Raw genomic sequence first — 24,253 nt, 5'->3', positions numbered from 1 at the left:
GTCTTCATCCCCATTTGACAGATGAGGGAACTGAGGCACAGAGAAGGGAAGAGACTTGCCCACAGTCCCACAGCTGACAAGTGGCAGAGCTGGGATTCGAACCCAGGACCTTTGACTCCCCAGCCCGGGCTCTTTCCACTGAGCCACGGCTGCTTCACTAGTTTTAATAATAATAATGTTGGTATTTGTTTTAAGCGCTTACTATGTGCACAGCACTGTTCTAAGTGCTGGGGTAGACACAGGGAAATCAGGTTGTCCCACGTGGGGCTCACAGTCTTAATCCCCATTTTACAGATGAGGGAACTGAGGCCCAGTGAAGTGACTCGCCCACAGTCACCCAGCTGACAAGTGGCAGAGCTGGGATTCCAACCCATGACCTCTGACCCCCAAGCCCGGGCTCTTTCCACTGAGCCACGCTGCTTCACTGGTTTTGTATCAGTGATCCCCAAAGATAAAAGGGGATACAAGAGAAACAGCGTGACTTATTGGAAAAAGCACGGGCCTGGGAGTCGGAGGACCCGGGTTCTAATTCTATCTCCGTCCCTTGCCTGCTGGGTGACTTTGGGCAAGTCACTTAACTTCCGTGCCTCCGTTCCCTCATCTGCAAAATGGGGATTCAATTGTGAGGCCCACGTGGGACAGGGGCTGTGTTCTATCTGTTGCCCACTTGTCCGTTCCAAGCACTTAGTCCAGTGCTCTGCAGATAGTAAGCACTCAATAAATACTATCCAATGAATTATCTTGCATCTGATTATCCTGTATAGTTCCTCTAGCCTGTAAACTCACTGTGGGCAGGGAACGTGGCTACCAACTCGGCTGTACTCTCCCTAGCTCGCCACACAGTAACCGCTCAATAAAATAACGACATCTACCCCAGCGTTTATTACAGTGCCTCGCACGTAGTAAGCGCTTAACAAATACCATTTAAAAAAATCGTGGAAACCCTGTTCTCCCTCCTACTGTGAGTCCATGTGGGATGGGGACTGTGTCCAACCCGGTTCACTTGTATCTACCCCGGAGCCTAGGACAGTGTTTGACACATAATAAGCGCTTAACAAATAATATTAAAATAATATAATAAATATATTATAAAACAATATTAAAATAGATAACAGATAATATTTTTTTAAAAGCAGAGGAAGAGTGCTCTTAAAGTGCCCCGCGGAATAGGGTGGGGGAGGAGGAGAAGAAACTGTTAACCTCACCCATCTCTAATTGCAGATCTGTTTACCTTGTGAATAATAATGTTGGTATTTGTTAAGCGCTTACTATGTGCCGAGCACTGTTCTAAGCACTGGGGTAGACATAGGGGAATCAGGTTGTCCCACGTGGGGCTCACAGTCTTAATCCCCATTTTACAGATGAGGGAACTGAGGCACAGAGAAGTTAAGTGACTTGCCCACAGTCACACAGCCGACAAGTGGCAGAGCTGGGATTTGAACTCACGAGCCCTGACTCCAAAGCCCAAGCTCTTTCCACTGAGCCATGCTGCTTCTCCGAATAGGGATAAGGGAAGTGGTATTTATGGCCTAACTACTAAACTCATTCATTCTATAGTATTTATTGAGTGCTTACTATGTGCAGAGCACTGTACTAAGCGCTTGGATGGACAATTCGGCAACCGAGAGAGACCATCCCTGCCCAACGACGGGCTCACAGTCTAAACGGGGGAGACAGACAGCAAAGCCCAACAGAACAAAACAAAAACAAGACATCGTTTAACATCATTAGAATCAAGGAGATATTAATTTTCACCTCATTTGACTTAAAGGAGTTACTAGTTAGTGCTTAAACTATTTAGACAAACTTAACCAACTTGGTCATGAAACTCACAGTGGGGAGTTATATTTATATCTCAAATTTTATAGAGGGCCTTTATTTTCCACACCACTTTCACATGACTTAATCTCACCTTTGCCCTCCCAACATCGCTCTGAGGTAAGGAGAGTCAGGTATCATTAACTCCTTTTTACAGATGAGGAAACCGAGAGGTAGAGCAATTAGCTGATTTGCCCAAGGTCACAGAGCGGACCATGGGCAGCGCTGGGATAAACACCCAGCTCCTCCGCCGCCCAGAACTCTGCTCTTTCCACTCCACCACACTGCCTGTGGAGGAGCTGGACGCCAAAAACAAATCGGAAGGGGCCGGGATGGAGGGCAGGGCGACCCTAGGGGTTGATCTCCAGGTCCCAGTAACCCCGGTGGGCTGGGACGGGGGGATCTCGGGGACCCGAACAGCCCTGGGGCATTGCATCGGTTCCCAACCACTTTAAAATAATATTTGTTAAGCGCTTATTACGTGCAAAGCACTGTTCTAAGCGCTGGGGGGATACAAGGCAATCAGGTTGTCCCACATGGGGCTCACAGTTTTAATCCCCATTTTCCAGATGAGGTAACTGAGGCACAGAGAAGTGAAGGGACTTGCCCGGAGTCACACAGCTGGCAAGCGGCAGAGCCGGGATTCAAATCCACGACCTCGGACTCCCAAGCCCGGGCTCTTTCCACTGAGCCACGCTGCTTCTCACTTTAGGAAGCAGAGCGGAATTCCAGCCAGGTGGTGGTGGGCTCACCGTCGATTTGGGCAGGGATGGTCTCTATCTGTTGCCGAATTGTCCATTCCAAGCGCTTAGTCCAGTGCTCTGCACATAGTAAGCGCTCAACAAATACTCTAGAATGAATGTATGACTCCCAGCGAGCCCCCGGAGGGACTGGGGATTAGTCTGAAGGCACCTAATAATAATAATCGTGGTATTTGTTAGGTGCTTATGTGCCAAACACTGTTCCAAGCGCTGGGGTAGATACAAGGTATCTGTCCCTGTCCCACATGGGGCCCATGGCCTTATTCCCCATTTTAGAGATAACTAAGGCACAGAGAAGTGAAGCGACTTAGCCAAGGTCACAAAGTTGACAATTGGCAGAGCCGGGATTCAAACCCAGGTCCAAAGCCCAGGCCCACGGTCTTTCCACTAGGAAATGCTGCACCTGTGGGCTGAGAAAGCCGTTATGGGGTCTGTGAAGACCAGCGAGACTTTGCGCGAAACCCCCTGTGGTTGGGGGTTGGCTCCAGCTCCAATCCCAGCTCCTTGGGGCAAAGAGGTTCACACCCACCCCTGGGCAGCTGGCTAGGGCTCGGACAGCTGAGGTCCGAACAGTAATAATAATAATAATATCTGTTTATTGCTTACTTTGGGCCAAGCACTGTACTGAGCGCTGGGGCAGAGACGAGATAAAGCAGGTCCCACATGGGTAGAGAAGCAGCGTGGCTCAGTGGAAAGAGCCTGGGCTTTGGAGTCAGGGCTCATGAGTTCCAATCCCGGCTCTGCCACTTGTCGGCTGTGTGACTGTGGGCAAGTCACTTAACTTCTCTGTGCCTCAGTTCCCTCATCTGTAAAATGGGGATTAAGACTGTGAGCCCCACGTGGGACAACCTGATTCCCCTATGTCTACCCCAGCGCTTAGAACAGTGCTCGGCACATAGTAAACGCTTAACAAATACCAACATTATTATTATTATTATTATGGGGCTCACAACCCAAGCAAGAGGGAGAACAGGCATTAAATCCCCATTTTGTAGATGAGGGCACTGAGGCACAAAGCAGCAGCAAGGGCTAGTGGACCGAGCACGCGCCTTGGAGTCAGGACCTGAATTCTAATCCGACCGCTGTGGGACCTTGGGCAAGCCACTTCTCTGGGCCTCAGTGACCTCCCCTGTAAAATGGGGATTGAGACTGTGAGCCCTCCACGGGCCGAGGACTGCGTCCAACCCCATCTGCTCGGCTCAACCCCAGCACTCAGTAGAGTGCCCGGCACGTAGTAAGCGCTTAACAAATACCACACTCTCACTGTCATTGTGACGCAACTTGCCCAACTTCTCCACTCTCCAAGTTCCTGAAAACGCAGGCCGCCTCCTTCCCGCTCCCAGAGCCTGCAGCCGGGGGTGGCCGGCCGCTGCGGTTTCGCCGAGGTTAGCTTGGCCGGAGCCCACCCGTTCCCGCGTGCTCTTCCCTACCTCCCCAGCTCCGTCCAGCTCCTCCCTCCACGGTCAGGCAGGGGTCAGGCTGAGAAATCACTCGGGCTCCGTGAGCACAAGGTGTACCTCTTTCTTATCTGCCCAGGAGGGCCCCCTCGCCCCCCGGAATCTCTCCCTATCTCCGGGATCGGGGCCTGCCCCGCTCATTAACCTTTCCCGGAGGGTGGGAGGGGGAGGAATGCGACCCGGGAGGGGCAACTGGACGCTGGACCCGGACGCTGGACGGAAGACAGGCCAGGTGGGAACTCGTGACCTCTCGCACGTTCTCTAAAACACCTGCCCAAAGAGGGTGGGCCCGTGAAAACCTCACCATCCAGGGAACTGTATCAACGACCAATTGGGGAAACCTCTAGAAACCGGAATGATAACAATAATAATAGTAACTGCGGGGTTTGTTTATAGTGATCGTGGTATTTGTTAAGTGCTTAATCTATCTTCGAACAGTGCGGGACATTTGGTAAACGCTTAACAAATACCCAAACCACAGGAGGCCTAGCACTGTACTAGGCACGGGGGTAGATATAAGATAATCGGGTCGGACACAGTCCCTGTCCCACATGGGGCTCACACAGAAAGAAGGAGAACAGCTATTCTATTTATCGTGATAATGTTGTCTTGTTTTCGTCTCGTTCTGTTTCGCTCTGCCGTCCGTCTCCCCCGATTCGACTGTGAGCCCGTCATGGGGCAGGGATGGTCTCTATCTGTGGCTGAATTGTACATCCCAAGCGCTTAGTACGGTGCTCTGCACCTAGTAAGTGCTCAATAAATACTACTGAATGAACAAGTAGTGAATCCCCACTTTACAAATAAGAAAACTGGGGCAGAGCCGGATTTATAACCTAGATCCTCTGACTTCCAGTCCTGTGCTCTGGAGTTTACCTTCTAGAGGGGCAGACGGACATTAAAATAGATTACGGTTAGGGACACGAGTGCTGTGGGAATGCCCACGGGACTCTGTATTAAATGTCTGGTCGTACAAACCAAGCCAGTGGCATGTGCCCTGCCTGCAAGGAGCTCCCACTCTAGCGGGGGTACGAGGCATCTTTGCGAACAGAGTGAATGAGAGGAAGCAATTGCGCGCTTGACGCTCTGAAGCACTTTCCGGGGCATCACCTGGGTTGGAAACTAAGTCATTCTTCCCCCTCGGACGGTTCCGCACAGGAAGAGAAAGATGGTACCCTGACCGACTCTTCCCCCATTACAGTCTTGGCGCTCGACTCCCTGCCCGTCACCACCCTCTCCCTCCTATTCCCTGAAGCTGAGTCAGAGGACCTGGATTCTAAACCCGCCTGCACCACTTGTCTGCTGTGTGACCTTGGGCAAGTCGCTTCACTTCTCTGTGCCTCAGTTCCCCCATCTGGAAAATGGGGATTAAGACCGCGAGCCCCATGTGGGACAGGAACTGTGTCCAATCTGGTCAACTTGTATCTACCCCAGAGTTTAGTACAGTGTCGGGACCTTAGTAAGTGCTTAACAAACACCATTAAAAAATATAAAAAGCTGAAGGAAAGGCCCGTCAGGCAGATCCTCCCTCCCCGCTCTCCTCCACTCCCTGGGGTCCGCAAGCTGGGAGCCCCGGTCTGAGTCCTCGAGTCCTCCGTGGAGGAGGCAGAACTCCTTCAAATGTAAATTTTGTCCCCGGGACACAGGTTCGAGTGCTTGAAAGGAGAAGGTGCTCGACGAGATTCCAGGTCCTCTGGGCCTGACGCCGTCGGCCTGGAGATCGTAGTCTTGGGAGCCGGCACCCCTTCGGGCGGCCTTCTTCCGGGCAAGCGGCGGAGCCAGGATTGGAACCCAGGTCTCCTGACTTCCAGGCCCGTGCTCTTCCCCTAAGACAGCTGGGGACCGCCGCTTTGGGGTGGCGGGTCGCCCGGGCCGCGGTGGGGGACCCGAACCGTAAAACCCACGGGGGAGGAGGGGAGGAGGTCCTACCCGGCGGGCCGCCGGGGTGCCCCCGGCCCCGCTCAGGACTGCCCCCGTCTCTGGGCCCTCCACTCCCGTCTCAGTTCGGCGATCTCCTGCCCGAACCAGTCGTGCAGCCTGGCGAAGCAGGCCGTCTCGGGGGACACGGGGCTCTCCCCCAGAGCGGGCAAGGAGCCCCTCCCCGTCGGGTGCCGGGGGGGAGGCAGAGGAGGGGGCTCGCCCATCGGCCCTCCCGAGTTCGGGTCCCCCTTCGGGGGCCCGGCAGAACCGTCCTCCCCGCCGGGGGCCGCGTCCCGGCGGGCGGAGACCCGGGCGGAGCGGCGGAGGGCGGCCCCCCGTCCGGCGGAGCGGGTCCGGGGTAGCCCCCCGAGCCGGGCCTCCTCCAGCTGCCTCTCCAGCTCCTGCACCAGCAGCCGCATGTAGCCGAAGCTGGCCCGGGACAGGGCCTTGACCCAGGCCTCGAGGGCCGCCGGCCCGTCGGCCGCCAGCACGTAGGGCCGGGCCCCGGGGACGCGGTCGAAGCGCACGGCGAAGGCGAAGTCGTCGTCGTCGGCCTCGCACAGCTCCACCGTGCAGCCCTCCAGCACGATGAGGCCCAGGGGCGCCCGGCTGGCCCGCTCCTCGAAGTAGAAGAGCAGGTTGCCCTTGAGGACGAACCAGCGGCGGTGGGAGGGGGCACCGGGGGCGGGGACGCTGCGCTGCTGCAGGAAGCCGGCGTGGTCGGCCGGGGCGAGCCCCGTGGCGTAGCCAGCCACGCTCCTCTCGTTCAGCTTCATCGCCCCCCTCCCGGCGGCCTGAAGATAAGAACGACGAGAACGGCAACGATTAGACGAAATGATCGCTGGGGCGTTCGTTCTCGTCTCTTTATTCTGTGGTATTTCTCTCCCCGCCTCGACCGTGAGCTCGTAAAAATAACGACGATTGTGGTATTGGTTAAGCGCAGGGCTTAGAACGCTGCTCTGCACATAGTAAGCGCTTAACAAATACCAACATTATCATGTGCCAGGCACTGTGCTGAGCACCAGATCCGCCCGTCACTGGGCAGGGATGGTCTCTATCTGTTGCCGACCCGTACATGCCGAGCGCTTAGTACGGTGCTCTGCACATAGTAAGCGCTCAGTAAATACTATTAGAGAAGCAGCGTGGCTCAGTGGAAAGAGTCCGGGCTTGGGAGTCGGAGGTCATGGGTTCTAATCCCGGCTCCGCCGCTTGCCAGCTGTGTGACTTTGGGCGAGTCACTTCACTTCTCTGTGCCTCAGTGACCTCATCTGGAAAATGGGGATTAAAACCGTGAGCCCCACGTGGGACGACCTGATCACCTTGTACCCCCCCAGCGCTTAGAGCAGTGCTTTGCACATAGTGAGCGCTTAACCAATACCACCATTATTATTACTATCGAATAAATGAATGGACACAAGCATATCAGGATGGACACAGTCCCTGTCCCGCCTGGAGTTCCCGGTCTCAATCCCCATTTTCCTGGGAGGCAGGGAGAAGTGAAGTGACTTGCCCAAGGTCACGCGGCAATCAGGCGGCAGAGGCGGGATCGGAACCCACGACCTTCTGACTTCCAGACCCGGGCTCTTTCCACTTCACCCTGCCGCTCTCGTAGAGGGCAGGGAATGTATTAGAGAAGCAGCGTGGCTCAGTGAAAAGAGCCCGGGTTTGGGAGTCAGAGGTCATGGCTCCGAATCCCGGCTCTGCCACTTGTCAGCTGTGGGACTGTGGGCAAGTCACTTCTCTGGGCCTCAGTTCCCTCATCTGTACAATGGGGATTCAGACAGTGAGCCCCACGTGGGACACCCTGATGACTCCGTATCTCCCCCAGCGCTTAGAACGGTGCTCTGCACAGAGTAAGCGCTTAACAGATACCAACATCATTATTATTATTTGCCACCTCTGAAGCAGCGTGGCGTAGTGGATAGAGCACGGAAATGCCCTCCATCCTCACAGATGACTCTCCCCTTCTTCCAAGCCTTGTTGAAGCCACATCTCCTCCGAGAGGCCTTCCCCGACTGAGCCCTCCTTTCCTCTTCTCCCGCTCCCTTCCGCATCATCCTGACACGCTCCCTTTATTCATCCCCTCCCTCCCGGCCCCACAGCTCTAAAGTCCATATCTTCCATTTATTTATTTCTATCCAAGTCTGTCTCCCCGCTTCTAGACTCTAAACTCACTGTGGGCAGGGAATGTGTCTGTTTATTGTTATATCCTACTCTTCCAAGTGCTTAGGACAGTGTTCTGCACACAATAAGCACCCATTAAATAAGAACGAATGGGCTTTAGGCCCCCCAAGGGTCGGGCACTGACCGAGGCTGGACCGACCTGATCACCTCGTATTCCCCCCGGCGCTTAGAACGGTGCTTTGCACACAGTAAGCCCTTAACAAATACCAACATTATTATTATTATTATCTAGTGGATCGAGCACGGGTCTGGGAGTCAGAAGGACCTGGGTTCTAATTCGGGGCCTGCCCCTTGTCTGACGTGTGACCTTGGACAAGTCATTTCACTCCTCTGTCAGTTACCTCATCTGTAAAACGGGGACGAAGACGTGAGCCCCACGTGGGGCGGGGTCTGTGTCCAACCCGATTTGCTTGCATCCGCCCCGGCGCTTAGAACGGTGCCTCGCACAGACTAAAGCGCTTAACAAATACCACAACTATTAAGACCTAAAGCGCAAAGGTACCGGTCCGGGCGTGGCAGCTAGCATGTGCGCAATCTCCGCCGTTAACAGCAGGAAGACTTCTTGAGCAAGCGCTCTGAATGTGGTGAAACTTCCTCTCCCCGGGCAAGGTGTGGGCCGGGCCCATGACGGCCACACAAGCCCCGCTGACCTCCCGCAGTCCTCATTCTTATTTCTCTAAACCCCCAAATTGGTAAAAAAAAAAAAGCTCTCTGTGCTCTGGGGGCGGTGAGAGGGGAGAGGTGCTGGGCCGCTTTTCCTCTTCTCCCAATCCCTCTTCTCCCTTTATTCATTCCCCGTCCCAGCCCCTCACCACTTATGTCCGTCTGTCCTTTATTTCTGTTAACGTCCGTCTCCCCGCTGCTAGACTGTAAGGTCACCGTGGACAGGAAATGTGTCTGTTCTGTTGTCGCACCCTACTCTCCCGAGCTCTCAGTACGGTGCTCTGCACGCAGTAAGCGCCCAATAAATACGACTGACCAGGCTTGAGCGGAATGGACTGGTCACTCCCCGTTCCCCCGCTCCACGGAGGACAGTCCTGCTGCAGGAGAAACATCACCGGGCCGGGCTGGACACCCTGGGCGAGAGCAGCAGCCCTCCCTCCCTTTCCTCTGCATACCTCCGTCGTCGTATTTACTGAGCGCTTCCTGTGTGCAGAGCACTGTACTAAGCACTTGGGAAAGTATAATATAACAATAAACGGTGACATTCCCCGCCCGCAAGCTCACAGTCCATCCTCTTGCGCCGGTACATCCCAACATGTCGAGCGTTGACCGTCGTGGCTTGGGGCTACCGGGACTGGAAGCTCGTTGTGGGCAGGGAATACGTCTATACTCTCCCAAGCACGGGCCTGGGAGTCAGGCTTAACAAATTCCAACATTATTATTATTATTACCAAATACCCGTTCCCCTTCCTACTTAGACGGTGAACTCCATGTGGGACCTGGACCGTATCCAACTGGATTAGCCTGTCTCTACCCCAGCACTTAGAACAGTGGTTGAAACATAGTAAGTGCTTAACAAGTGCCATTCTTATTATTAAGTGGTTTGGGTTTTTGTTTTTTTTTAACGGTCTCTGTTAGCACTTACTACGACTTGACGTCCTAATACAAGACTATACGCAGTCTTAATTCCCATTTTCCAGATGACGTAACTGAGACACAGAGAAGTTAAGTCAATCAGTCAGTCCACTAGATCTACTGAGCGCTTACTGCGTGCGGAGCACCGTACTAAGCGCCTGGGAGAGTGCGATATACAATAAACGGACACGTTCCCCGCCGGCAACGAGCTTGAGCAAGGTCACAGAGCAAAGCGGCAGAGCTGGGATTAAGCTCCTTCTAAATTCTAGGCCCCTGCTCTACCCGCTGGGCCACGCTGCTTTTCTTGAAATGGGGAGAGGAGAAATGGGAAGGCTTCCCCCACCTGACTCCTCCAATCCCACTGATCCCGGCCTCCCCGCCTCCTCCCCCGGCCTCCAGTCCCCTCGCCGTCCGCAGCCCCTCAGTCCCCTAGCCCCCTGCCCCACTATTCTCAGTGTCCCAGCCCCCTCCCCCTGCCCCCCTGTTCTCAGCCTCCCAGCCCCCTCCCCCAGCCCCCTGCCCCCAGCCTCCCAGCCCCCTCCCCCTGCCCCACTGGTCTCAGTCTCCCAGCCCCCTCCAACCCCTGCCCCCAGCCTCCCAACCCCCTCCCCAGCCCCGAGCCCCCTCCAAATCCTGCCCCCAGCCTCCTCCCCCTGCCCCCAGCCCCCTCCAACCCCTGCCCCCCTGGACTCAGTCTCCCAGCTCCCTCCACCTCCTGCCCCCAGCTCCCAACCCCCTCCCCAGTCCCCTCCAAATCCTGCCCCCAGCCTCCTCCCCCTGCCCCATCCACCTCCAACCCCTGCCCCCAGCCCCTCCATCCCCTGCCCCCAGCCCCCTCCTCCCCCTGCCCCCAGCCTCCTCCTCCCCCTGCCCCTAGCCCTCTCCAATTCCTGCTCCCAGCCTCCCAAGCCCCTCCCCCGCCGCCCCCCGCCCCAGCCTCCCATCCCCCCGCCCCACCCCCGCCCCCCCAGCTCTCACCTGGTTGCCCCGGGCCTCCCCGAAGCCCCAGAGGCAGGAGGATGGGGCGGCGGGGAGCGGGTTTTCTTTCCTGCTCGGGGCCTGGGCCTGGGGCCGGGGGTCGGGGGGTCCCGGGGCCACGTGGCAGCGGCCCGAGGCGCTCGGCCCGGTTCCGCGGGCCTCCTCCCCCCTCACCCCCGACTCTTCTTCGGACAACTCGGGGGGCTCCGCCCGGGGGCCTGGGGGGGGGCAGGGATCCCCGCAACCCCAAGGGGAAGGCTTTGGGCCGGTTGGGGGGGGGGGAAGGGGAGGAGAGGGGGCGGGGCCTCCTCATTTGGCTCCGCGGCTTGGGCTCCTCTCCTTTCCCACGCTCAGCCACCGGCCGGGACCGAGGGCAAAAGAGGGGTGCTGCTCATTCCTGGGGTTCCTTCGAGTCGATCGTATGGATGGAGCGCCCACTCTGGGCAGAGCACTCTCCTAAGCGCGCTGGAGAGTAGACTGCCACGATAAACAGACACCATCCCTGCCCCCAACGAGCTTACAGTCGAGAGAGGAGGGGAGATGGACCTCAATAGAATAAAATCAGGGACAGGAGCGTCGTGGCTGGGGAGAATAATATCACCCTTTTTATTTTGTGAAGGAGGCGTCCATCCCCTCGATTCTATCCATTGCGATGAAGCTGTCTTGTTTTTGTCCGTCCGTCTCCCCCAGTTAGACCCTGAGCCCGTCGTTGGGCAGGGATGGCCTCTATCCGTGGCCGAATTGTCCATTCCAAGCGCTTAGTCCAGTGCTCTGCACCTAGTAAGCGCTCAATAAATACTACTGAATGAATAATTATAATAACGAGGTATTGGTGAAGCGCTGACCTATGTGTCAGGCACTGTAATAATCATAATGTTGGTATTCGTTAAGCACTTACTAGGTGCAGAGCACTGTTCTAAGCGCTGGGTCATCAGGGTGTCCCCCGTGAGGCTCCCAGTCTTCATCCCCATTTGACAGATGAGGGAACTGAAGTCCAGAGGAGTGAGGTGACTCGCCCACGGTCACCCAGCTGACGAGCGGCAGAGCGGGGAGTCGAACCCAGGACCTCCGCCTCCCAAGCCCGGGCTCTTTCCACTGAGCCGCGCAGCTTCGAGGAAGAGAGTAGTAAGGTGAGGTAGGAGGGGGGCAAGGCGATTGAGCGTTTTACGCGCTTTAAAAGTGTTTTATGTGTCTTAAAGTCGACGGTGAGGAGTTTGTGTTCGATGCGGAGGTGGATGGGCAACCACTGGAGCGTCTTGAGGACGGGGCGGAAAAGGGACTGAAAGTTGTAGAAAAATGAACCGGGCAGCACAGTGAAGTATGGACTGGAGTGGGGAGAGACAGGAGGCAGGGAGGTCAGCGAGGGAGGCCGAGGCAGGAGAGAGAGGACGGGTGCTTGGATGGATGTGATGGCAGAGGCCGGAGGCACCTTCCAGCTGGGCTTATAGATTTAAACTCATTTTGGCCGGGGGAATGTGTCAGTTATATTGTCACGTTATAGTGTTATGTTATACGCTCTCCCAAGAGGATAGAGCATGGACCTGGGGATCAGAAGGTCATGGGTTCTAATACGACTTCCGCCCCTTTGCTGCGTGACCTTGGGCAAGGCCCCTAACTTCTGTGAGCTTCAGTTACCTCATCTATGATAAAAATAGGGATTCGTGTTGGTATTTGTTAAGCGCTCACTATGCGCAGAGCACTGTTCTAAGCGCTGGGGGAGATCCAGGGTCATCAGCTTGTCCCACTTGAGGTTCCCAGTCTTCATCCCCCTTTTACAGATGAGGCAACTGAGGCACCGAGAAGTGACTTGCCCACAGTCACACAGGGGCAGAGTCGAGATTCGAACCCATGACTTCTGACTCCTAAGCCCGGGGTCTTTCCACTGAGCCACGTTGCTTCTGGGATTAAGAGTGAGAGCCCAGTGTAGGACGGGACTGTGTCCAACCTGATTAACTCCTATCCACCTCAGGGTTTAAAACAGTGCTCGGCACATAGTAAGTGCTTAACGAGCAGCGTTATAATAACGGTACTATTAGAATGTAACACAATGCGATATACTGACATAATTATAATGGTATCGTTATAATATAATAATAAACAGGGAGTGGAGGCTCGACCCTCAGCTCAACCTAAGGCAGCCCTCCCCAATTTCCTTGAAAGAGCGACTAAGCCCGTCAAAGGGCAGGGACTGTCTCTATCTGTTACCGATTTGTCCATTCCAAGCGCTTAGTCCAGTGCTCCGCGCAGAGTAAGCGCTCAATAAGGACTATTGAATGAATGAGTTTCACAGACGGGGAAACTGAGGCCAGAGCGGCCCATCTGTGGTTACCAAGGCGGGGCAGAAGGACCTCGGCTGTCGGGGATGATGATGGTATCTGCTAAGCGCTTACTAGAGAAGCAGCGTGGCTCCGTGGAAAGAGTCCGGGCTTGGGAGTCAGAGGTCGTGGGTTCGAATCCCTGACGAGCCACTTGTCCTCTGTGTGACTTTGGGCAAGTTGCTTTGCTTCTCTGGGCCTCAGTGACCTCATCAGTCAAATGGGGATGAAGCCTGTGAGCTCCACGTGGGACAACCTGATCGCCTTGTCTCAGAAAATTCTCTTCCCCTCTTCAAAACCCTACTTAAAACTCACCTCCTCCAAGAGGCCTTCCAGACTGAGCTCCTCTTCTCCCTCTACTCCCTCTGCCACCCCCCTTCACCTCTCCGCACCTAAATCCTCTTTTTCCCCTTTTCCCTCCGCTCCTCCACCTCTCCCTTCCCATCCCCACAGCACCGTACTCGTCCGCTCGACTGTATATATTTCCGTTACCCTATTTATTTTGTTAATGAATTGTACATCGCCTCGATTCTATTTAGTCGCCGTCGGTTTTGACGAGACGTTCTTCCCCTCGACTCAATCTATCGCCATCGTTCTCGTCCGTCCGTCTCCCCCGATCGGACCGTGAGCCCGTCAGACGGCGGGGACCGTCTCTATCTGTTGCCGATTTGTTCGTCCCAAGCGCTTAGTACAGTGCTCTGCACATAGTAAGCGCTCAATAAATACTATTGAATGAATGAATGAAAGAACAGTGCTTGGCACATAGTAAGCGCTAGAGTGGCTCAGTGGAAAGAGCCCGGGCTTGGGAGTCAGAGATCATGAGTTCGAATCCTGGCTCTGCCACTCGTCAGCTGTGTGACTGTGGGCAAGTCACTTCACTTCTCTGGGCCTCAGTTCCCTCATCTGTAAAAATGGGGATGCAGACTGTGAGCCTCACGTGGGACACCTGATGACCCTGTATCTCCCCCAGCGCTTAGAACAGTGCTCTGCACAGAGTCAGCGCTTCACAAATACCAACATGATTATGATTACTTCCCTTCTCTGGGCCTCAGTTCCCTCATCTGTAAAATGGGGATGAAGACTGTGAACCCCAGTGGGACCACCTGATGACCCCGGATCTCCCCCAGCGCTTAGAACAGTGCTCTGCACATAGTAAGCGCTTAACAAATACCAACACTATTATTAAAATGAGGATGAATAATAATAATGGATGAAGCCTGTGGGCCCACCTGATGCCCCTGGATCTCCCCCAGCCCTTAGAACAGTGCTGTGGCACATAGTAAGCGCTTAACAAATAACCTGATTATGATTACTTCCCTTCTCTGGGCCTCAGTTCCCTCATCTGTCAAATGGGGCTGAAGCCTGGGAGCCCCACGTGGGACCACCTGATGCCCCTGGATCTCCCCCAGCGCTTAGCACAGCGCTCCGCCCAGAGCAAGCGCTTCACCAATACCGACCTTATCGCCACCGAGCAGATTGACAGGCGGATGACGTGATGGGCGGGGCCGGGCTTCGATGACGTCACCCGCACCCCGCCCCGGCCGCGTGACCCGCGGGGAGCCACGTGACGGAGGGGGCGGGCCGGAGGTGGGGTTAAGGGCGTCCAGCGCAGCGCCCCCGCAGACGCCCCCGGGGGTCGGGCAGAGGTGGGTGAGCGGCCCGGGGCGACGAAGCCCCTCCCCATATCTCCCCCGCCACCCGCGGACCCCCTCCCCGCCTCCTCCTTTGGAAGGTCGGACCCCCCCCGGGACCCCCAACTTCTGCCCCCTTAAAAAGCCCCCGGGGGGCGGGGAGACCCCGGTTTAGGACCAGGGGGAGGTGGGCGAATTGGGGGAGGGGACCCTCGCCCCCCCCCCCAGCCGGTGGGCCACGACCCCGAGGCCAGGGAGACCCCCCCCCCACCTGCTCATTTGTAGAGACTTCTATTTCCCTATTTATTTTGTTAATAATAACGATGTTGGGATTTGTTAAGCGCTCACTCTGTGCAGAGCACTGTTCTAAGCGCTGGGGAGATACGGGGTCATCAGGTGGTCTCCCAGTTCATCCCCATTTTCCAGATGAGGGAACCGAGGCACAGAGAAGTTAAGTGACTTGCCCACAGGCGACAAGTGGCAGAGCGGGGATTCGAACCCATGACCTCGGACTCCCCGGCCCGGGCTCTTTCCACTGAGACACGAGATGTCCATCCCCTTTATTCTATTTATTCTTATTCTTTTGGTCCGTCCGTCTCCCCCGATGGGACTGTGAGCCCGTCAGCAGGCAAGGGATGGTCTCTATCTGTGGCCGAATTGTCCGTTCCAAGCGCTTAGTCCAGTGCTCTGCACGTAGTAAGCGCTCAATAAATACTATCGAAAGGCAGACTGTGCCTCGTCCCCGATTTCTTGATGCCCGTTTGCTTGGATTGATGTCCCCCCGCCTCCCAGACCGGCAGCCCGTTGTGGGCGGGGAGTATCGCTCTATCTCTGTGTTGTACTTTCCCAAGCGCTTAGTACAGGGCTCTGCACACGCTAAGCCATCGGTAAATATGATCGAATGTGGAATCAGGTCTCCTCCGGAGCTGCAAGTCCCGCTGCCGGGCTAAAGGCCGAGGTCCTGCCTCCTCCTGCCCCACCGGGGGTCTCCGGCTCCCGACCCCCGACTCTCTGAGGAGCCGAGCCTTGCGGGGTGAGTTTTCTTTATTTCTATTAATGTCCATCCGTCGTGTCTGTCTGTCTGTCCATTAATGTCCATCGTGTCTGTCCAATAATGTCTGTCAGCTCGTCGTGGGGAGGGAAAGGGTCTGTTTATTCTTATCTTGTAATAATAATAATTGTCGTATTTGTTAAGCACTCACTATGCACTAGGCGCTGAAATAATAATAATAATAATAATGTTAGTTTCGTTAAGCACTTACTATGTGCAGAGCACTGTTCTAAGAACTGGGGGGGATACAGGGGAATCGGGTTGGCCCACGTGAGGCTCACAGTCTTCATCCCCATTTTCCAGATGAGGGAACTGAAACACCGAGAAGTGAAGTGACTCGCCCACGGTCACACAGCTGACGAGTGGCAGAGCCGGGTTTCGAACCCACGACCTCGGACTCCCAAGCCCGGGCTCTTTCCGCTGAGCCACGCTGCTTCTCCAACTGAGCACTGGGGTGGAGACAAGCAAATCGGGTTGGACACAGTCCCTGCCCAGCATAAGACACTCAGTCTTAGTCTCTCTGCCTCGGTTTCCTCATCTGTAAAATGGGGACGAAGACTGGGAGCCCTACATGGGACAATCTGATGACCTCGTGTCTACCCCAACGCTTAGAACAGCGCTCTGCACATAGTAAGCGTTTAACAAATACCGACATTATTATTATTCTCCATTTTGCATATGAGGGAACCGCACTGTGGAGAAGTTAATAATTATAGCATCTGTTGAACACTAAGGGACAAGCACTGTTCTAAGCGCTGGGCTAGATACATGGTCATCGGGCTGTCTCACGTGGGGCTCGCAGTCTTAATCCCCATTTTACAGCTGAGGTAACTGAGGCACAGAGAAGTGAAGCGACTTGCTCAAAGTCACACAACAGACAGGTGGCGGAGCCGGGATTAGAACCCACGTCCTCTGACTCCCAGGCCCGGGGCTGTAGGTGACCTGTCCGAGGTCCCACGGCAGTTAAATGGCAGAGCCGGGATTTTAAATCGTATATTATCAATTACTTGAATTAATTTCTCTGAACTTCTCAGTTACCTCCATCTTAAAATGGGGATTAAGACCGTAAACCCCACGCGGGACACGGACTCTGTCCGACCTGACTGTCTGGTATCTACTCCGGGGCTTAATCCGGGGCCGGACGCGGAGCGAGCCCTTAACAGATATCGTTTTAAAAAAGCGGACGAGCGTGGAGGGGGGAGAAGAGGGTGGGCCCGAGGGGCTCCCGCCCCTGCTTAGCGGTGCTCTCCCCCTCTGCCGGCCCAGAGCCATGAATGTGCTGGTGATTCTGGTGGCCTCGGTCACCCACGTGCTGGCCCTGGAGAATGGGCTCATGAGGACGCCCCCGATGGGCTGGCTGGCCTGGGAGAGGTTTCGCTGTAACGTCGACTGCAAGACGGACCCCAAAAACTGCATCAGGTGAGCGGGGGGCTGGCTCGTCCCCCACCTCCTCCCCCACGGCGCCTTGTGATTCGGGTCTCTGTCGAAAGAGACCGGTGCTGGGCTTCGCAGCCAGAGCCCGTTATGATAATGACGTGGGTATTGGTTAAGCGCTTACTACGTGCGGAGCGCCCTTCTAACCGCCCCAGGTGGGCACGGGCGCCTCCCCCGACGGGCCCCTGGCTCAAGGCGCCCTCCCCGACGCCCCCACCCCGTCCCTCCCGGAGACTCTGAGCTCGTGGTAGGCAGGGAATGTCCGATTACCGTCTAGTATACTCGCCCAAGTGCTCGGTACGGTGCTCGCGAGCGCTTCCTAAATACCCGGCAGCGAGCAGCTGTTCATGGAGATGGCGGACCGGCTGGCGGAGGACGGCTGGCGGGACCTGGGCTACCGCTACGTCAACATCGACGACTGCTGGATGGCCCGGCTGCGGGACCGCGACGGGCGGCTGGTCCCGGACCCCGACAGGTTTCCCCGGGGGATCCCGGCGCTGGCCGACTACGTGAGCGGACCCTCCACGCACCCCCCCCGGATGGAGGGAGGGAGTCCGGGGCGGGGTGGGCGGGGGAGGGCCGCCCCCCGGCACACTGTGGGGGCGCAGCCCCCGCTCAGCCCCTCGCCCCCCACCCCCAGGTTCACTCCCGTGGCCTCAAGCTGGGCATCTACGAGGACCTGGGCAATTACACGTGCATGGGCTACCCGGGCACGACGCTGGCCCGGGTGGTGGACGACGCCCGCACCTTTGCCGAGTGGGGGGTGGACATGCTCAAACTGGACGGCTGCTTCTCGACCTCCGAGGACCGGGCCCTGGGTGAGGGCCCCCTTCCCCCGACCGTCCGTCCACCCCGCCCCCGGGGGCTGGGCCCGGGGGCCTTAGAGAAGCGGCATGACGTAATAATGTCGGTATTTGTTAAGCGCTTTCTATGGGCGGAGGACTGTTCTAAGCGCTGGGGTAGACACAGGGTCATCAGGTTGTCCCTTGTGAGGCTCACGGTCTTCATCCCCATTTTACAGATGAGGTCACTGAGGCCCAGAGAAGTGAAGTGACTCGGCCACAGTCACCCGGCTGACAGGTGGCAGAGCCGGGATCCGAACCCGTGACCTCTGACTCCCAAGCCCGGGCTCTTTCCACCGAGCCACGCTGGAGCGCGGGCCTGGGAGCCGGGTCATGGGTTATGAGAAGCAGCGTGGCTCGGTGGAAAGAGCCCGGGCTTGGGAGTCAGAGGTCATGGGTTCGAATTCCAGGCTCCGCCACCTATCAGCTGTTTGACTGTGGGCAAGTCACTTCACTTCTCTGGGCCTCGATTCCCTCATCTGTAAAATGGGGATGAAGATGAGCCTCACGCGGGACAAGCTTTCATTCAATAGTATTTATTGAGCGCTTACTATGTGCAGAGCACTGTACTAAGCGCTTGGAATGACCAAGTCGGCAACAGATCGAGACGGTCCCTGCCGTTTGACGGGCTTACGGTCTAATTGAGACGCTGTGTCTACCCCAGCGCTTAGAACAGTGCTCTGCACATAGTAAGCGCTTAACAAATACCAACATTATTATTATCGTTATCAATCCCGGTCCGCCACTTGTCTGCCGCGTGACCTCGTCATTTTAGTTCTCTGTGCCTCAGCTACCTCATCTGTAAAATGGGGATGGAGGCCGTGAGCCCCATGGAGGACAGGGACTGCGTCCAACCCGATTTGGTTGTGTCCACCTCGGCGCTTAGTACGGTGCCTGGCACCTAGTGAGCGCTCAACGAATACCCCAGTAGCCGTCCCCACGGGCACCGGCTGAGATGGGGGAGTGTTGTTCGCAGCCGGGCCTCCCGTAGTGTCGTCTCACGGCCGGTCCCCGGGCCGGGCACCGCGTCCCGCGGGCAGAGGGCAAGGAGCAGGGCCGCCGGGTGGGCCCCGGCTCCGTCGGAACGTACCGCGGAGGCAGACCCGATGGGATCGCCCTCACGGAGCCACGTGCCCGGGGCCCGGCCCCCAGGGAGAGGGCGCGCGCCCAGCCTGCCACCCAGTTAAGCGCCGGGAGATCCCGGCACCTCCCCAGCCTCCAGCCCAAACTCTGCCCCCGTGACCCGTGAGCGTCCTCGTCTCCCTCAGGCTACCCCAAGATGGCCGAGGCCCTCAACGCCACGGGCCGCCCCATCGCCTTCTCCTGCAGCTGGCCGGCCTACGAGGGGGGCCTTCCCCCACAGGTGAGGCTCGGCCGTCCCGTCCCGGGGCCCGCCTCCTCCCCTCCCGCCTCCTCACCTGAGCGCCGGAGGGAAGGAAGGGGAGCCTCTCTCGCTGTCCCTCGGGCCTCGGGGTCCCGGGCCGGTGGGACAGAGCCGCGAGGTTCCGGGAGCCACACCGGAGCGCCGGAGGGTCGACCCGGTCCCGGGCGGGCCCCTGGGCGTCCCGTTCCCGCGCCCCCCGATCCTCGGGCGGGGCAGGGGAGCGCCCCCTCCGACCCCCGTTCCCGCCCGCGGCCCGGCAGGTGAACTACACCCTCCTGGGGACCATCTGCAACCTGTGGCGAAACTACGACGACATCCAGGACTCCTGGCAGAGCGTCCTGTCCATCGTGGACTGGTTCTCGGACAACCAGGACGCGCTGCAGCCCGCGGCCGGGCCCGGGCGCTGGAACGACCCGGACATGGTAACGGTCCCGGGGCCCCGGTCGCGTCTGGGAGGCGGGAGCGCGGCCGGCCGGGTCACGACGCGGGGGGGTCGGCGCCCTCCCCGGAGCCGGGGCCCACCCGAGGCTCGGTCTGCCCGCAGCTGCTCGTCGGGAACTTCGGGCTGAGCTTCGAGGAGGCGCGGGCCCAGATGGCCCTGTGGGCCGTGCTGGCGGCGCCGCTCTTCATGTCCACGGATCTGCGCACCATCTCCCGGCGCGACCGCGAGATCCTGCAGAACCCGCTCCTCATCAAGATCAGCCAGGACCCCCTGGGCGTCCAGGGGCGCAGGGTCCGCCAGGTACGGGGGCGGGCGGGGACTCGTCCCGGGCGCCGCCGGGGCCCGGCCGCCCTTCGACCCCCAACCCCCGCCGCCGTCCCCCGGGGATCGCCCGGAGAGCCCGGCCGGGGAGCGGCCTCGCCCGGGGCGGGCCGGCGGCGGGAGGGAAAGCCCCGGGAGCCGGAGGCAGAGGCCGGCAACCCCGGGGAGCTCAGACGGCCGCAGGTGGCATCGCCGGGGAGGGCACGGAGGGGGACGCATCTCCCTTTTGGCTTGCCAGCTCCAGAAAGATGATGATGATGATGATGACGACGATGGTACTTGTTAAGCACTCACTATGGGCCGAGCACTGTTCCGAGCACCGGGGCGGATGCTAGCTCGTCAGGTTGGACAGAGTCCCGGTCCCACGTGTGAGCTCATCGGGGCCAGGAATCTGTCTGTTAGTTGTACTGTGCTCTCCCAGGCGCTTAGTACAGTGCTCTGCACACAGTAAGCGCTCAATAAGTACGACTGACTGAATGAATATGGAGCTCAGTCTTACTATTACATTTTACAGATTTTACATCATTTTACAGATGAGGTAAGCGAAGCACAGAGAAGCGAAGGGACTTACGCGAGGTCGCACAGCAGTCAAGAGGATTAGAACCCAGGTCCAGAAGCAGCTTGGCCTAGTGGAGAGAGCACGGGCCTGGGAGTCAAAAGGACCTGGGTTCTAATCCCACTCGTCTGCTGTGTGGCCTGGGGCAAGTCACTTCCCTTCCCCGGGTCTCAGTTCCCTCATCTGTAAAACGGGGGATGAAGACTGTGAGCCCCACGTGGGACAGGGCCAGTGTCCAGCCCGACCGTCTTGTATCTACCCCGGCGCTTAAAACAGCGGAGTAAGGGCTTCACGAATACCACAGTTATTTCTAGAGGAGCAGCGTGGCTCAGTGGAAAGAGCCCGGGCTCCGGGGTCATGGGTTCGAATGCCGGCTCCGCCCCCTTGTCAGCTGTGTGACCGTGGGCAGGTCACTTCACCTCTCTGTGGCCTCAGTTCCCTCATCTGTCAACTGGGGCTTAACCGTGAGCCTCACGTGGGACCACCCGATTGCCCTCTATCCACCCCGGCGCCCAGAACGGGGCTCGACACGTCGTAGGCGCTTAACGAATGGAGAAGCAGCGTGGCTCAGTGGAAAGAGCACGGGCTTTGGAGTCAGGGCTCATGAGTTCGAATCCCAGCTCTGCCACTTGTCGGCTGTGTGACTGTGGGCAAGTCACTTAACTTCTCCGTGCCTCAGTTCCCTCATCTGTAAAATGGGGATTAAGACCGTGAGCCCCACGTGGGACAACCTGATTCCCCTATGTCTACCCCAGCGCTTAGAACAGTGCTCGGCACATAGTAAGCGCTTAACAAATACCAACATTATTATTATTAACGAATACCAACACCATTAATATCATTAGAACAAGTAACGGGCCAAGGTGGCGGTGGTCGCAACCCGGCACCCCGTCCCCTCCCTCCCTCAGGAGCGGTCGCAGATCGAGGTGTTCCTGAGGCCCCTGGCCCGCTCGGCCTCTGCCCTGCTGTTCTTCAGCCGCCGGACGGACGTGCCCTTCCGCTACAGGACCTCCCTCGCCGGCCTCAACTTCACCTCCGCCTCCCTGTACGAGGTGAGGGGGCACGGCGGCGCCGGGACCCCCCCCCTCCTCTCCCTCCTCCCCTTCCGGGGTCCGTCGCCTCTCCACTCACCCCGTCCCGGGCGTGAGCTTCCGCTCAGGAAAGAGCACGCTCCCCCACGGGCTTAGCGCAGGGCTCCGCACGGGGAAGCAGCCCGGCAGAGGAGGTGGAGCGGGGGCCTCGGAGTCGGGTCACGGGTTCTAATCCCAGCTCTGCCACTTGTCCGCGGCTCAGTGGAAAGAGCGCGGGCTTTGGAGTCGGAGGTCATGGGTTCGAATCCCGGCTCGGCCACTTGTCAGCTGTGTGACTTTGGGCGAGTCACTTCGCTTCTCGGTGCCTCAGTGACCTCATCTGTAAAATGGGGATGAAGACCGTGAGCCCCACGTGGGACAACGTGATTCCCTTGTGTCTCCCCCAGCGCTTAGAACGGTGCTCGGCACATAGTAAGCGCTTAACAAATACCAACATTAATTGTCCGTGTGGCCTGGGGTAGGTCGCCTCACTGGGCCTCAGTTCCCTCATCTGTGAAATGGGGATTAAGGGGGTGAGCCCCATGTGGGACTGTCTCCGACCCGATTAACTTGTATGCGCCCCGGCGCTTAGAACAGTGCCGGGGCACACGGTAAGCGCTTAAGAAGCGCCACGATTATTAACGAGCGATCGATCGATCGAACGGACGAGCAGCAAGAGGGAGGAGGAACGCTCGTCCCATCTTACCCCCGTTGTTCTGGCCGCAGGTCAGCGTCCCCCAAGGGGCTAATTACGAGCCCCGGGCCCCCCACCCCCTCCCCCGGCCACCGCTTCCTCCGGCCGCTGCCGTCCCCCGGGCGGGAGGGGTAGCCGCCGCCTCTGACCAGCGTGGCTCGGTGGAAAGAGCCCGGGCTTGGGAGTCAGAGGTCATGGGTTCGAGTGCCGACTCCGTCGCGTGTGACCGTGGACAAGTGGCTTCACTTCTCTGGGCCTCGGTTCCCTCATCTGGAAAAGGGGGATGAAGACAGCGAGCCTCACGTGGGACGACCTGCTCACCCTGTATCCCCCCCCAGCGCTTAGAACAGCGCTCTGCACAGAGTAGGCGCTTAACGAATACCAACGTGCTCTCTTCCAGGCGCAAGATGTGTACACGGGAGAGATCATCAGTGGCTTAAAGGCGGAGACCACCTTCACTGTGGTCATCAACCCCTCGGGGGTGGTGGTGTGGTATCTCTATCCCATTCAGGAGCTGGACTTGCCCATCGGGCTGTTTGGCCAGCAGCCCCGGGCCCGGGGCTTCCTCTAGGACCCGCACCCGCCGGTCGGCACCGCCCCTCGGCCCGACCCCGACCCTCCGTCCCTCCTCCGGCTGTGCCCTCCCCTCCTGCCCGTGAGCACGGGGCCCAGACCCGGCCTCACTTCCCACCCCCCGGGGCGGACGCAGACAGGGACGGGGATCCCCCGGGCCGGGAGCGGAGCGGCCCCTCGCTGCCCGCTCCGGCCCGGATCCTCCCCCTTCGCTCTGCCCCCGGTCTGCTTCTCCAACGAGTTGTGGACTCACAGCTGGGACTGCTGGGAAGAGGCTCCCACGCCGCGATGATCGAGCTGAATCCTCCGGCCCCTGCAGCACCGGAGTCCGGGCCCGGGGTTCTCGGGGGGCGGGGAGGGGGCCGGGCCGGGGGCCGGACCCCTTGCCGGCCGCGGACATTTAATAAAGTGATTTCTGGTGAAGCAGAGGGAGGTGTGTCTAACGGGAGGGGAGGAGGAGGGCGGGCCTGAACCCGAGGGGATGGGGTGAGGAGAGGGGGCTTGGGACTTGGGTTGACTGCAGCATCGAGCGGGGCCTCCGCCCAGAGCCACTGTTTCTGCCACCAAAAGTGGTAGCAACCGGGCCCCGGTGTCCCTCCGGCCACCGTCTCCGTCACTGCAGAAGCTACTTGCTGAGAGAAACCCAGAAGGGTCAGGAGTCGATCGGGGTGGGAGGAGGTGGGAACATTTGTTTTTTTCCTCAGGGCAGGGGGAAGGATAATGTTGGTATTTGTGAAGCGCTTACTATGTGCAGAGCACTGTTCTAAGTGCTGGGGTAAACACAGGGGAATCGGGTTGTCCCACGTGGGGCTCGCAGTCTTCATCCCCATTTTACAGAGGAGGGAACTGAGGCCCAGAGAAGTGAAGTGACTCGCCCACAGTCACACAGCTGACAAGTGGCAGAGCTGGGATTCGAACTCACGAGCCCTGACTCCAAAGCCCGTGCTCTTTCCACTGCGCCACGTGGGTGGAAGTAGAGAAAAGGGCCGTCGGTGCCCCTGCGCGGCGTGAGGCCCTGCAGGTGCCCGCGATGGAGGGGCGGAGGCCTCCACCCCCCACCACCCCGTTACAGTGTGGTCCCTCGGGCTGCAGGGCTGTCACAACCCACCCACCCCAGCCCGGGGGGGTGACGTGGGCCAGGCGGCGCTCCTTCACTCTTTCAGCAGATACCACTTACCCCTGGCAGTGGGAGAGGGGGAGGACGGGACCCCCCAAAGCGAGCGCGTCTCCCCCGCCACCGCTCTGAG

General features: G+C 58.2%; 2 protein-coding genes across 2 annotated transcripts; one reads left to right on the top strand and one right to left on the bottom strand.

Annotated features, from left to right (window-relative positions):
• Window positions 1–5,460: 5,460 nt before the first annotated feature.
• Window positions 5,461–10,924, bottom strand: PHETA2 (PH domain containing endocytic trafficking adaptor 2). Its single transcript, XM_029078684.2, has 2 exons — window positions 10,694–10,924; window positions 5,461–6,747 (listed from the first exon to the last, which is right to left on the bottom strand). The coding sequence occupies exon 2, from the start codon at window positions 6,727–6,729 to the stop codon at window positions 5,995–5,997; it is 735 nt and encodes a 244-aa protein (XP_028934517.1). The 5' UTR covers window positions 6,730–6,747; window positions 10,694–10,924; the 3' UTR covers window positions 5,461–5,994.
• Window positions 10,925–14,555: 3,631 nt separating this feature from the next.
• Window positions 14,556–23,429, top strand: NAGA (alpha-N-acetylgalactosaminidase). The gene is made up of 10 exons (XM_029079512.1): window positions 14,556–14,654; window positions 15,553–15,672; window positions 16,957–17,109; window positions 17,459–17,633; window positions 17,765–17,942; window positions 19,235–19,329; window positions 19,611–19,772; window positions 19,895–20,092; window positions 21,578–21,721; window positions 22,834–23,429. Exons 3-10 carry the CDS (start codon window positions 16,961–16,963, stop codon window positions 23,002–23,004), a joined length of 1,272 nt encoding a protein of 423 aa, XP_028935345.1. The 5' UTR covers window positions 14,556–14,654; window positions 15,553–15,672; window positions 16,957–16,960; the 3' UTR covers window positions 23,005–23,429.
• Window positions 23,430–24,253: the final 824 nt, after the last annotated feature.

The sequence above is a fragment of the Ornithorhynchus anatinus genome, chromosome 14, assembly GCF_004115215.2.
Source record: "Ornithorhynchus anatinus isolate Pmale09 chromosome 14, mOrnAna1.pri.v4, whole genome shotgun sequence".
Classification (NCBI taxonomy): domain Eukaryota; kingdom Metazoa; phylum Chordata; class Mammalia; order Monotremata; family Ornithorhynchidae; genus Ornithorhynchus; species Ornithorhynchus anatinus.
Note: the sequence above shows the minus strand (reverse complement) of the source record. Positions and strands in the feature narration are given on the sequence as shown.

Coding starts and splice junctions, on each gene's coding strand:
- PHETA2 (XM_029078684.2), bottom strand. CDS start 6,729: ATGAAGCTGAACGAGAGGAGCGTGGCTGGCTACGCCACGGGGCTCGCC.
- NAGA (XM_029079512.1), top strand. CDS start 16,961: ATGAATGTGCTGGTGATTCTGGTGGCCTCGGTCACCCACGTGCTGGCC. Junction 17,110..17,458: donor GACCCCAAAAACTGCATCAG/GTGAGCGGGGGG, acceptor AATACCCGGCAG/CGAGCAGCTGTTCATGGAGA. Junction 19,330..19,610: donor AGGGGGGCCTTCCCCCACAG/GTGAGGCTCGGC, acceptor GCGGCCCGGCAG/GTGAACTACACCCTCCTGGG.